This window comes from Coenobita brevimanus, chromosome 28, assembly GCF_032717465.1.
Source record: "Coenobita brevimanus isolate Jiangsu-jjx chromosome 28, ASM3271746v2, whole genome shotgun sequence".
NCBI lineage: Eukaryota > Metazoa > Arthropoda > Malacostraca > Decapoda > Coenobitidae > Coenobita > Coenobita brevimanus.
This window is the reverse complement of record NC_136981.1, coordinates 37,602,256-37,615,345: the sequence shown is the minus strand read 5'-3', so window position 1 is coordinate 37,615,345 and position 13,090 is coordinate 37,602,256. Positions and strand designations below refer to the sequence as shown.

Sequence of the window (13,090 nt, the reverse complement as noted above, 5' to 3'; positions counted from 1 at the left end):
CACAAACACACCACTTAATTGTTTTTCAGTATGTTCACCTTCTGTTACTTGTGCTGACTACAATACGGTGAAAAAGTTGTAGATATTTAAAATGGCGATTATAATGCAGAATCTCCACCCCAATGACCCTACGCCCACTTCACACGCTAGACAAATTAACTCCTCTCTAACTTAACTTTAGCAAATAAAAATGCGATAGTTTGATATCTCCACTAAAATTCTAACCGCATTTAATTTCTTTATCAATAGAGGCCATTGATATTGCTGCTATAACCGGATTACTATAAAAAAATTCATCTTTTAACGAGACCAAATAGAGATAAGATTGTACTTTTTATCTCAGCTGACAGATGTAAACAAACAGGATTCGTGTGTGACCTTGCATGGTGGCGTCGTGTATCTATTTGGCGACTTTTAAAATTCCCTCAAGCCTCCTACGAGAAGAGGAAGACTTGGAAATTTGCTGGCTGACACCCTTGATCATCCACCAGGGCCAAGGACTGCTTAAAATCGTGAGGGACCTCCACCCAGTGAGAAGAAAAGCAAATGTTGTGTGTTTTAATGATGCCTTGGCTTGATCACGAAGGCAGTCTAGTTTATTATCGTTCACCTGAGCAGTTTATGTATTTCAGATTTACTGTTGACTTGGGGTTTTGACAGAATTTGGCTTTTGGTCATTTTAAATTGATTTTTAAAGTTTGTCGAGGTGAGGATGCATGAATTAACGTTATATTGTGTATTGATTATATAGAACATTACCTGCTACACAGATTTGCTGAGCGTTACCTGACTGATATTATGGATTTCAATACCTTGTATAATCTCAGGCACTGTATTTACTATCCATTTCAGAGGCGGAGTTGCGCTGTTTATTGCAAATATCTCCTAAACGAATCGTTGGATCAGTATGGTATTTCAACACACTACTTTTGACATCCGGGCCTAATTTATGACCCTTAAACCATATTGCTATTTATGTTATGTGAGGAGTTTACTCGTGAAAAATAACAGAAAGTCGAGTAGTCATGTTGATGCATTCGAAGGAAAGTGTTGCCCCCCCAACACCCTCCCAAACTATTCCTTAACTACCCCTACTTCTCCCCCTTCTCGTCCTCGTTATCCCTCCTATTCTCCCCGAGCTCCTCGCCTCCTTCATCACTCTTGTGTCCCTCCCTCATTATCCCAGCACTGTATTATAATGTAAGAATGTTATGTAGTTGTAGACGTATTGATTTGATTATTTGCAATGGATGCAAGTCGTATTTCGCGTAGAAAGTACTGTACATCAGGATGATTACGTACATGTAATAGAAGCTATGCCTATATGTTTGCAGTGTTTATGGTCAACCATTGAAAATCACGAATTACAAATTGTATCACTTGTTGCCTGAACCTTCTCGGAGAAGTTATTACTGTTATTACAATACTGTGTATTCATCCTAAAATGTGAACATGGTCCAGTTGATATATATATTGTTAAATAATATTACTAATGTATGATAAGTATATACATACTGTCATATTCAAATATTATGTATGCAATTAGAATGAAAAAAGAAAACGGAAGTGCAAAGATGTGAGAGGGATGGTGTGACTGGGAGTGAAGGGGGAAACGGGGAGGGGGTGAACGCGATATTGGGGGGTAGGGAAGGAATGGTCAGAGGGTTGTTCAGGGTGTTAGTGGAGGAGCTACCCCACACAGTCGCACTCGTCCGATTTTGTATAACACCTTAGATTTGATGACTGGATTAGGCTTAATATCCTTCAGTAAACTCCTAATGTAACATATGTAGCAGTATGGTTTAAGGGTCATAAATTAGGCCCGGATGTCAAAAGTACTGTGTTGAAATATCATACTGATCCAATGATTCGCTTAGGAGATATTTGCGAAAAACAGCGCAACTCCGCCTCTGAAATGGATAGTAGGTGTATGTAATTGCTTTGTAATTACACACTGTACCACTGGCAATGAAAAGTTTGCTATCAGTCCCCTGCCAGCAGCATCAGGCCTGTCAGAGTTCTCATTCTTCCCAAAAGGTTAAAGGGTATTCTTTTACATACATTTCCGTTTCATATTGCCGTCATAGAAATTTTGACGAACTGCAGGAGAGCTCCCATTAAGAAAAGATGAATATTTTGTGGCAGGGATTACCTTTCATAATTGTATGATTCATTTATGGCACCCAGATTCTATGGAAATAATGTTCACTTTACAAAGAACACAATTATGTTGGTTGGCAGCAATGATGGCATCGTACAGAGGGTGGTAATCTTCAAGGAGATCTGGGACCACCATAGTCTGCAGTTTTCTTCAGTTTTTCATACCAAATCCTTCAAGTGATCGTTTTTTAATCAGTGTTTTCAAGTTTTGATGTTTATGTCTTTGTAAATAGTGAAGAACATTTAAAAAGCCTCTTTTGTTTTCAGTCATGACGGCACTGAAGACAGACAGACGCCATCTTGTGTGTCGAAGACAGATGGACACCATCATAGAATGCCATTTCAGCATTAATTTACCCTCATCAGTGCTGATTTGTTCAAACCTAACCCAGTTTCCTCACTTAACCTAGCCCATACCTAACCTAATTTACACTGACCTAACATAAATTTTTTCAGCAAATTAGCGTAATTTATCCAAACTGAACCATATCTAATCTAATTTATCCTAACCTAACCTATTTTATCCTAACCTAGCCTTTCCCAGCCATACATGCCACAGCTTAACATAATTTATCCTGATCTAACCTGCTAGTTTCATAAAAATGTACCAACATAATGATACTGCAGCGTGGGAGACCCAGGCCCTTTGTCCCTTATACCTGTCTAAACCACATTTTCCTTGCTTATTGACGGATCCTTTTGATACTTAGAAATGCACTTCAGTTACACCTTTACAAAGTGTCTGAATCAATTTATAAGTGGATTTATTAACAATATGTGTCTAAATCCATGGACTGTGCGTTTATGTATGTCTGATGTACTTTCCTGACTAGAGTAGGCAACACCGTAAATGCATTGCTACAAGGGCGTGGGAAAGTAACTCCATCTTGTGCAGTGTTTGTGAAAAGTGGGTGCGTAAAAGATGTAGTGGTATTAGAGGTAGATTGTGAGAGAGGCTAATGCTTATTTTATGTGTGTGATGGTCTGTTGAGGAGAGTGTGTGGAGATTGTCAGGCGTGTAAGGATTGATCTTGCTGGTGAGCCTCTTGAATGTATGGAGGAGTTTTGTTATTTGGGGGATATGCTGTGTGCCAGAGATGGTGCTGGAGCTAGCTCTGTGGCAAGAGTGAGTACCGTAGTGATTGGAAGAGGTTCAGGGAGCTATTGCTTCTCCTGACATTAAGGGCATTCTCCCTCTATGCTCAGGGATCCTTGTTTGCAGCATGCGTTAGGAGTGTACTGCTGTATCGTAGTGAGACCTAGGCAGTTAAAAAAGAGGATATTTGTAGATTCAAATATACAGAAATGACGATGGTGCGTAGTGCATCCTTGAACACGAGACCTGAGGGAGCCGGGTTTATGTTGGAAGAGTTGAGAGGAAGGATAAGACTGGAGTGTACAGAATTGGTGTTGTGATGAGGATGGGTAAACTGAGATGGTTTGGGCATGTGGAAAGGATGGGGGATGACAGTTGGGTGCAGAAAGTGAAAACTGTGAATGTTGGGAGTAGGGTTGCGAGAGGCCGACTGAAAAGACCTGGGATGACATCATAGAGTGTGACCTCAGGGATAAATAAAGAACTGAATAGGAAAGCTGCCAGAGATTGAGCATTATGGAGGGCCGCCATTAGGTGACGAAGGCCAATGCATGCAAGCATGTTGGAGTCTTTATGATATGATACGATTCTTCTCGTCTAGCACCATGCCTGGTACTGTATTCTAGTGTTAATCTCTTGTTACAGCTCAGCATTCAAGGTGGAGAAATGGAAATTGTAGGCCAAGTGAAAGTGAACAGATTATAGTTGTGGCCCATGCTAAATATTTACCCTGAAAAGGCTTAATGTAAACTTAGTGTTAGGTCGTATCACTGCATTGTAATAATCTCTATCTATCTATTTATCTGTCTATAGCCAGATGCCATAATCCCATAAGGGGTGGCCATTTGTCTTTGATTTAGTTGTTTTACGGGGAGGGGCACTAACCCCCCGCCAACCCACTTGTTAACATGTAGGGAACAAGTGTAGGTTGGTTATATGGTTACCACCCAGCATTGTGAATGGTTTCCTGGCTTACAGGAAACCATTAGGCTTGTCACTCAATGTAAAGCCACCTGAAAAGGAAAGAAGAGTAATAAAAAGTGACAGGAAAGATGGGAGAAATAGGAAGAGAGGAGGACAGGCACAGAAAAAGAATGATAAAGGTGAAGGAAGAAGTAGGCAGCACTACATCAAGTGAGTGGATGATGGTAAGAGATAGGAAGAGAGGAAGGCAGACACAGAAAAAGAAAGATAAAGGTGAAGGAAGAAATGGGTAGTGCTACATCAAGTGAGTGGTTCCTTCTTCCTCACATTAAAAAAAAAAAAAAAAAAAAAAAATACCACCAGCAATGTAGTAATAAATCTTAAAAAATTTCAGACGTCAGCATCATGGAAGTGAGGACGTCAAAAATCTACGACGAGCTGCCGGAGGTGGTTACGCAGCGGTCGTCGGCCATCGTAGGTCTGCCCAAAGTAGAAGCTGGAGACGACTCGGCCAAGCAACAACTTCGGGACTTCCTGAGGACGTATCTCCCTGCCTCAGATAGGGATGAAATTAATGACGAGGTGGGTTTGTATTCATTTATTCTTCGGTTTTTATCATTATTGTCTTCATCATCATCGTGATCATCATCATCATCATCATCATCATCATCATTGGCTTCATTGTCATCATTGTCATCATCATCATCATCATCATCATCATCATCATTGGCTTCATTGTCATCGCTGTTGTCATCTTCATCATCATCAATGTCATTTTCATCATCATCATCATTGGCATCATCATTGTTATATCATTATAATCATCATCATCATTATCATCATCATCATTATCATCATCATCATCATCATCATTGTCATTATTGTCATCATCACCATCATCATCCTGAGTCTCTTTTAGGGTGAGATAGGGTCCTTAGAGCAGGCAAGAGATATTATGAGGGAGCATAACTAATCAACAGCGTGCCTAGTGATGGGCCATACATTCATTCACTCATCATTCAAGCCCCCAGAATCCTGACTCCTATTCACAGGCCTGACTTATCAGATAGACGCATTTTATCATCTCTTCCCCCCCCCCCTTTTTTTTTTCTTTTTTTTTTGTTAATGCAAGGAAGAAGGAACCAAAGGCCAGAAGCCTGTAAGACTATTCGCTCCAAGAAAAAACAAAAACAAGATAACGGAGCCAAATTCAAGATTGTGTAAAAAAAAATGATGCCAAATGCTTTTCATGTGGTCATAGGCTACATTATTCATTCAGCCAGCTGGATTTGTCATTTCCTTAGCATCATCAAGAATTAACACATTTCTTTCTCGCAGTCATTTGTCATATTTTTCCTTCAGCCTCTTGGCCTACCATGCCCCCTTCAGCCTCGAGACTTACATATTCTTATTCACCGCTGTATCTACGTGAATGCATTCCATACACTATATAACAGCTTCTAAGCATTCGTGTTCTTCCTTCTAAGCCTACTCCATTGTACCTTGTTATCAACTTCCTCCCTTCCTGGAAAAGTCATTCATGAGTCTTTCATATCATAGTGTATCATTTATAAAGGCTTCAATATTCTTGCATGCATCAGTCTTGGTCACCTAATGGTAGCTGTTCATGCTGCTTGATCTCTGGCAGCGTCCCTGTTCAGTCCCTTATCCCTGAGGTCACACTCAGTGACCTTGTCCCAGGTCTTTTTTGGTCTACCTCGCACAACCCTGCCCCGAATTTTAACACTTCTCACTTTCTGCACCCAATTATCATCCCCCATCCTCTCCACATGCCCAAACCATCTCCATCTACCCCTCCTCATCACAACACCAATGCATATCAGTTCCATCCTTCCTCTCAGCTTTTCAGTCATATACCTAGCCCCCCCAGCCTTGAATTCAAGGATTCACTATACATCCACCTAATCTTTGTCACTCTTTTATGTTTTATTCTACAAATATCCTCTTCCCTCACTGCCCAGGTCTCACTACCATACAGCAATACACTCCTAACACATGCTATGTACAAAAATCCCTTAGCACAGAGGAAGCCCTCTCAGCTTCATGAGAGGCAACAGCTTCCAAAATTTTCTCCAGAGCTAGCTCCAGCTCCCACTCCTTCACATAACATAGAATATAGGCATTAATTTTTATAGCATCATTCTTGAGATACCTGTAATATTGAAAATTGAGAAACCAGTTTCCGTAAAACCTACATACCATTCACACTCAAATATGATTTAGGTTGTACAGTATAAGTGAAATACTGTACTTACTGCGTTATTAATGACAGTGTTGTGAACGTGTTCATACTTTGCAGTATTTGCTTGATATGGTCATTACCACTTCAGTAATTTTACAACTACAGAAGTCTCCATACAGCACGAGGCAGGTCATGTAGAATATTGTGGTGAGTCAAGTTTGTGCTAAAATGTGACTGTATGTATATGTGAAATAGGGGGTTAGGTTCTGGAACCCCATATTTTCCTAAAAAATATATATCATTCATTCATTGCCAGACGCCATGTATCCCAAATGGGGTGGCCAAGGGCTGAGAGTTAATTGTTTTACAGGGAGGGGCACTAATCCTCCACCAACCCCACTTGACACGTAGGGATGCCAACAGCATCTGGTGTTCCCAGGCGGTCACCCATCCAAGTACTAACCAGACCCAACGTTGCTTAATATATATGAAGTTCAGTTATCATCACTGTTGCTATCTTAGATGCCAACTGCAGCATGTTTAATAGGATCTCGCCAACTGGACACGTCAGGGCATCGTAACCTGACTTAACCAAGATGTTTTACCTCCCAATTCCCCAGATAGTTTACCACCTAAAATTGCCATTATGCCTAACCTTTAAAGCCCCCAGTAGAGTAATACCTCAATATACGATACCCCTACAGTAGATGTGATACCCTGGCTTAACGATGGGGTTAGAAATACCACCATACCCCACCTAATGATGGTCAAACCCCAGTATAATGATGAGTTTTTATTTTTTTTTACCGATTTTGATGATGTTTTAGACTAAAATTGTGTGTTTAGGTTGATTTATAAACTGTTTTTAGACAAAGATTAATGTGTTTTAGCCATAGGTGGGTGAACATTGTCATTTTGGGGTACAGTTTACTAAGCTTGTTTTTTTCCAGACATATTTGACGATTCTCAGATTTATTTGTTGGTTTTAGTGAGTTATGTACAGGTATTAGTTAGGTTAGCTTCCTTGACAGCTGTTAGGCCATTTAGATTGGTTTAAACTTGTTTTTTTGGCTCATTTGGGTGGGTTTTGGGCTTGGTTTGGGGGGAAACCCAAGGCTGGTAGACGGTCCACATTACTTTACATGTTAAAAGTACCCCCAATGTACGATACCCCGCCTAACAGTGGGATTTTATCTAACCAGTTACATCATTAAACTGGGGTATGCCTGTACAAACCAGGCAGAGATTTCTGATAATCATCCAACCATCCATCCATCATCCAATCCTACATTGCCCCATGAGGAGCGTAGAAGCCCAGGGCTAGGCAGTTTGTCCTGACATTTAAGATGAGAGTGACCAACCTCACTCATCCCTGAGTGGCATTACGTGAGCAATAAACCCCAACCATCCCTTGGATATAAACCTTCACTGGCTCAATCCGATTGGAGCACAAAAAGTACCCACTAAACCACCAGGCGCCAAAATTTGGTTATATGGTTACCACCCAGCGTAGTAAATGGTTTCCTGGTGTACAGGAAACCATTTGACTTGTCACTCAGCGTAGAGTCACCCAGAGGCTGAAGGAAGAGGAAAGAATGAAGGAAAGACAGAAGAGGGAGTGTAAAGTCACCCGCAGGCAGAAAGACGAGGAAAGAATGAAGGAAAGAAAGACAAAAGAAGATAGGCAGAGATTTCTGATAATCAGCCGTGAAAAATTGCCACCCAGCATGATGCATATTTCGCCAAGAATTAATTTTGGTGCATTTAGTAAAAAAAAACAAAAACAAAAAAAAAACAAAAAAAAGCGGTGTGAAACTGTTTTTGAAAGTATCATTAATCATCAAATACGATGAAATTGTTAGTAACTGCAGTTAACTTGTATGGTAAACATGAATTTAGTAATCCTGAATATTAAACAAGTCGGTCAAGCAGCGTAATGTGTATGATATTGTACCGTAAGTCGCAAGAGCTGACCTCACTTAGTTATCTTACCTTACTTCATACATCAACATGTTGACTCTTCACATGCCGTAGGAGCCAAATTTTCCAACCCCATCAGTTCATTAAAAAAACACACACACACACACACACACACACACACACACACACACACACACACACACACACACACACACAAAGCCCCTCGCACACACATTTGCGCTAAACATGACAACATGGTTTTTATTGCTCCCTCATCAATAACCTCTTTAGTTTTTTGTCACTCTCCAGCAGACACCATCCACTTAGTAAACACAGCTGACCCATTTTATATGAGTGTCTGAATGTGACTCACATTTGCATTAAGCTCACACACCACACACCACTTTGTCCAGTTATTTTATTTTCCCATTGGGACTAAAATGGTTTTCTTGTGTTCTTAGCACTTTCAGGCTGCTTGGAAACTACATGCTCAGTTCTGGGATGAAATGAGTGAGGGGGAAAAAATATGCCTCTAGCCACAACGTCAGTCAACATAGCAGTGAGGCTGAGGCAGGCAGCAGCAGGTATTGGACATGGTCATGTGGGTTGGTTAGGGTCAAGGAATCCCAACAATGACCATTAAAAGCACAGTGCATGAGTTGTAAACAAATGCAGCCGTCTGGAAATCCATTACCCAAAGACACCCACTTCCCACTTAGTTTCTCCTGCGCAGTTGAGTGATATTATTGTGTTATTGAATAATTACGGGAGAAATCAGATGCTCGTGTTATTGTAAGATCGTTGTTTCCCTTTGTCTTAAATCATGACTGTACTGTACCGCTGTGTTAGCATTTTATACCGGATTAGTGTTAATGAATAGCAGTCTGTATTCAGTGGTTCAGTCATGGGAGTGTGGCTTGATATGATAACTTTGGGGGTGGGTGAGGGGGTGCATGGATAGAAAAGTTGGAAGACTCCTGATTTAGCTCCTTTAGTTCTTCAAAAATAAATAAATAAATAAATAAATACCTACACTTGGTAAAATTGTCAGTTGGCAAATATAAGGTGAAACAGACATAGCCAAGCTCAGTAGAGGATGGAGAGTGAGAGACTAATGAGGAGAGTGTACTGTACCAGGTATGTAAATGAGGTGGAGGAGGGAGAGAGGGAGGCAGAGGTTGTCACTCATATTGTCCCATTTAACAGACAGTGATTGTTATACCCAGTGGAAATCTGGTGGCTTTGTAATGTTTGTTAAATTGATATCTGCTCTATTGAGGTATATTAAATTTCGGGTCCACTCTACTTATGTATTTTTTTTTTGCCATTTTTATTTTTATTTCCACATGATGGAGACATTGACATTGTTTTAGTATGCAGGTTTTTTTGGCGCCGTGTGACTGAGTTGTTGTGGCACCGAGGTTATGTAATACTCCCAGTTCATGGCCAGTAAGAGGTTTTTATGTTACGTGTGTTTTGCAGGTCAGGAGAGGATTCTTACTGACGGAGAAGAAAGCGAGAATCAGGCCCCGCAAGTCCCTGAACAAGCGGCGGAACGACAAGAGCCAGAACGCACCACACCGCGGCCGAAAGCGCCTCAGTGGCAAGGAGAGGCGAGCGCTGGGCCTCCACACTGTCTCCCGGAACAACAAGACGTTTGAAATGTTCCTTCCCCTCAACGACATGTGGAAGAAGTACGCACAGGAGCTTCTCAACATCAGTTACTTTATAGAGAACGGGTGGAAGGGGGAAGACCGGAATTCAAAGACCGAGACCATACAGAACAAGATCAGGAAGATTGACTATTTTGGCTGCTTCCTGCGTGTCACGAGGTCCCGGTGCTCAGAGTACATTGGTTTACAGGGGATTGTGATAAAGGAAACGAAGAACACGTTTATTTTGATCAAGCCAGACGACACGGTGAAAATCGTCCCCAAACTTCACAGTGAGTTCAGTTTTGTTGTTGATGGCGTCGGGTTTTCAATAATGGGGAATCACCTGCACCAGAGGGCAGTGGAACGAGCAAAGCATAATTTCAAGAAACTGAATTTGTGGCTGTGACTTGTGTATGCTTAGGGTGTATTGTGTAAGTTTATTGTTTGTGTTATACAAGATCTGTGTCAAATACTGTACTGTGATATTATGGGTAATGTCTTGTAAACTCTTAGAAGAAAGTGTGGAATCATTTGCACATTTTGGTTAATTGTATTCAGAAAGTACGGTATGTTTAATATTCAGTTGCATTTGGAGCCTTTATAAACAATATGACTCTGACAACAATTATGCTTACCTTTTGTCTTCCCAGAGGATGGGTTTAATGCAAGATCCAGAAACAAGGAAAGTATGATAAGTGGGATAACTCTCAGCATCAAATTCAGTGAGTAGGCCAGAAAATCTGTCTATTCATCATCTATAGCTAGACACCATAATGCCGTAAGGGGTGGCCGTTTGTCTTTGAGTTAGTTGTTTTGCGGGGAGGGGCACTAACCCTCCACCAACCCACTTGTTGACAAGAAGGGAACACGTATGGGTTGGTTATATGGTTACCACCCAGTGTTGTAAATGGTTTCCTGGCCTACAGGAAACCATTAGGCTTGTCACTCAATGTAAAACCACCTGAAAAATAAGAAGAGTAATAGAAAGTGACAGGAAGGATGGGAGAAATGGGAAGAGAGGTGGACAGACACAGAAATTGCATGATAAAGGTGAAGGAAGAAGTAGGCAGCGGTACATCAAGTGGTGCTGTGTACTTCAGATAATTAAATCTGTGCAAGAAATATGAAACACACAGTTGGCATCATATGAACCTCGTACAGCATCAGTGTGAAGGAGAGGTCAAGCATTCGGTACACTTGACAACCTTGACCTGATGACTTGTTTGTTGGTGGTACTGACATGAATGAATGGAGGTGGTAAATTTTAGTTGACATGACCAAGTAACTGTGAGACATGAACATCAGAAATTGTAGCTAGACCTCCACCACACACACACACTGTCCCAGGTGCATGTGTGGCCATCTTTTTCTTATTTTTTAAGCAAGAAAGAAGGAACCAAAGGCCAGGAGCCCTCAAAATTGTTCCCTCCAAGAAAGAACAAAAACAAGATAACAGAGCCAAAATCAGGATGCGTTCAGTTTGAGATGCCTGGACACACTGCGTTTGAAAGACTGGAGATCATAGGCAGTAGGAAACACAGACAGAGGGAGACATTTCCAGAGTTGACCTGTTGCATACATTCATTATAGCAGTAATACAAGGAATGTCAGTGATTTGCTTTTAATTTTAAGCCCTCAGTCCCCAGCAAATAGAACTCTACCAGTGCTGCTGTGTTAGGAAGGGAAGCCAGTATTTCTTTATTTTTAAGGTAGGTGTTGGCCGTTACATAGGAAGAAATAAACTGAAAGAATTTGTCTGGTTTGCATTATATATGTTAGGAATGTTGTGGGATCAGAAGGAATGGATGGACGAGAATATGAGCCAGTGAGTCCAGCCAACCCATGGGGAACAGTGTAGCTGTACAGATTAGACGTATATACATGTAGTAGCAGTCTCAAGCTGGACTTTGTGTATTTAGAATGGTGTGCTCCCTTGGTAATGCCTCTCAGGGATAGCCGTATGTGTTACCAGCTTTTCCTACCTACACAAGATATTTGCTCGTTTTGTTTTGTTTATAAAGGCTCCAGCATGCCTGCACGCATTGGCATTGGTCACCTAATGGCAGCTCTCCATGCTGTTTGATCTCTGGCAGTCTCCCTGTTCATTCCCTTATCCCTGAAGTCACACTCCACAACCTTGTCCCAGGTCTTTTTCAGTCTGCCTTTCACATCCCTCCCCCCGATGCTCACACTTATCACTTTCTTCACCCATTTGTCATCCTCCATCCTCTCCACATGCCTAAAGCATCTTAATCAACCATCACAACACCAATACATTCCAGTCCCATCCTTCCTCTCCTCAGTCGTAATTCTTGCCCTTCGAGGCATCTCATTCAAGGACTCACTGCACATACACCTGTCCTTTTGTCAGCTCTTACACTTCAAGAATCCTATCTTTAATTAAGGAACCCCAAAAATTAGATCTATCTTTTAACACACTCCCTTTCTAATGCTCGCAGTTTGATAATGCATTTTTTCTACCCTGCTCTGTATTCTTTTTGGGGTGTTATGAAGCTCCCACATCACCTCTCAGTGCAGGAGGGGGATGCCTTCATGTGGTGGCTGATTCTGTTGCCCCTGACTCCCTTCCTATCCCACAAAAGGAGGATGGTGGACTGCAGGAGGAGGGCAACTTCAGCCTGCAGTCCACTGGCTTATGTTTGAATGACTCTGGGGCTTCAATATAGCAACAGTGGTTTCTTCCAACTTGCATAGATTACGTAAGCTCCTTGTAATTTCTTGAACTTTGTAATCTTGTACTCTTCCTTAAACACCTGTCATTCACTCACACACACACACGATCGTACACACACACACACACACACACACACACACACACACACACACACACACACACACACACACACACACACACACACACACACACACACACACACACACACACACACACACACACACACAGTATCCTATCCATACCTGCCATAAACAGAACAACCACAGTGACACAACCCATCGCTTTCATAATCCATTCCTTAAATACATAATATGCTCACTCAGGCCCCAAGTAAGCAGTCACCAAAATCCTTCATAGATATTCATAGAGTGTGGCCTCAGGGATAAGGGATGGAATAGGGAGGCTGCCAGAGATCGAGCAGCATGGAGAGCCGCCAT

The 13,090-nt window shown here is 41.5% G+C and overlaps 1 protein-coding gene across 2 annotated transcripts; it reads left to right on the top strand.

The window, feature by feature from the left end:
* The first annotated feature begins 401 nt into the window (after positions 1-401).
* Positions 402-10,549, top strand: LOC145394835 (ribonuclease P protein subunit p29-like). Of its 2 annotated transcripts, none has more exons than XM_080268640.1 (3): positions 402-512; positions 4,575-4,762; positions 9,786-10,549. In XM_080268640.1, exons 2-3 carry the CDS (start codon positions 4,586-4,588, stop codon positions 10,362-10,364), a joined length of 756 nt encoding a protein of 251 aa, XP_080124766.1. In that variant the 5' UTR covers positions 402-512; positions 4,575-4,585; the 3' UTR covers positions 10,365-10,549. The 2 variants fall into 2 exon arrangements, with proteins under 2 accessions (XP_080124766.1, XP_080124765.1); XM_080268639.1 differs by having other exon boundaries at positions 402-530.
* Positions 10,550-13,090: the final 2,541 nt, after the last annotated feature.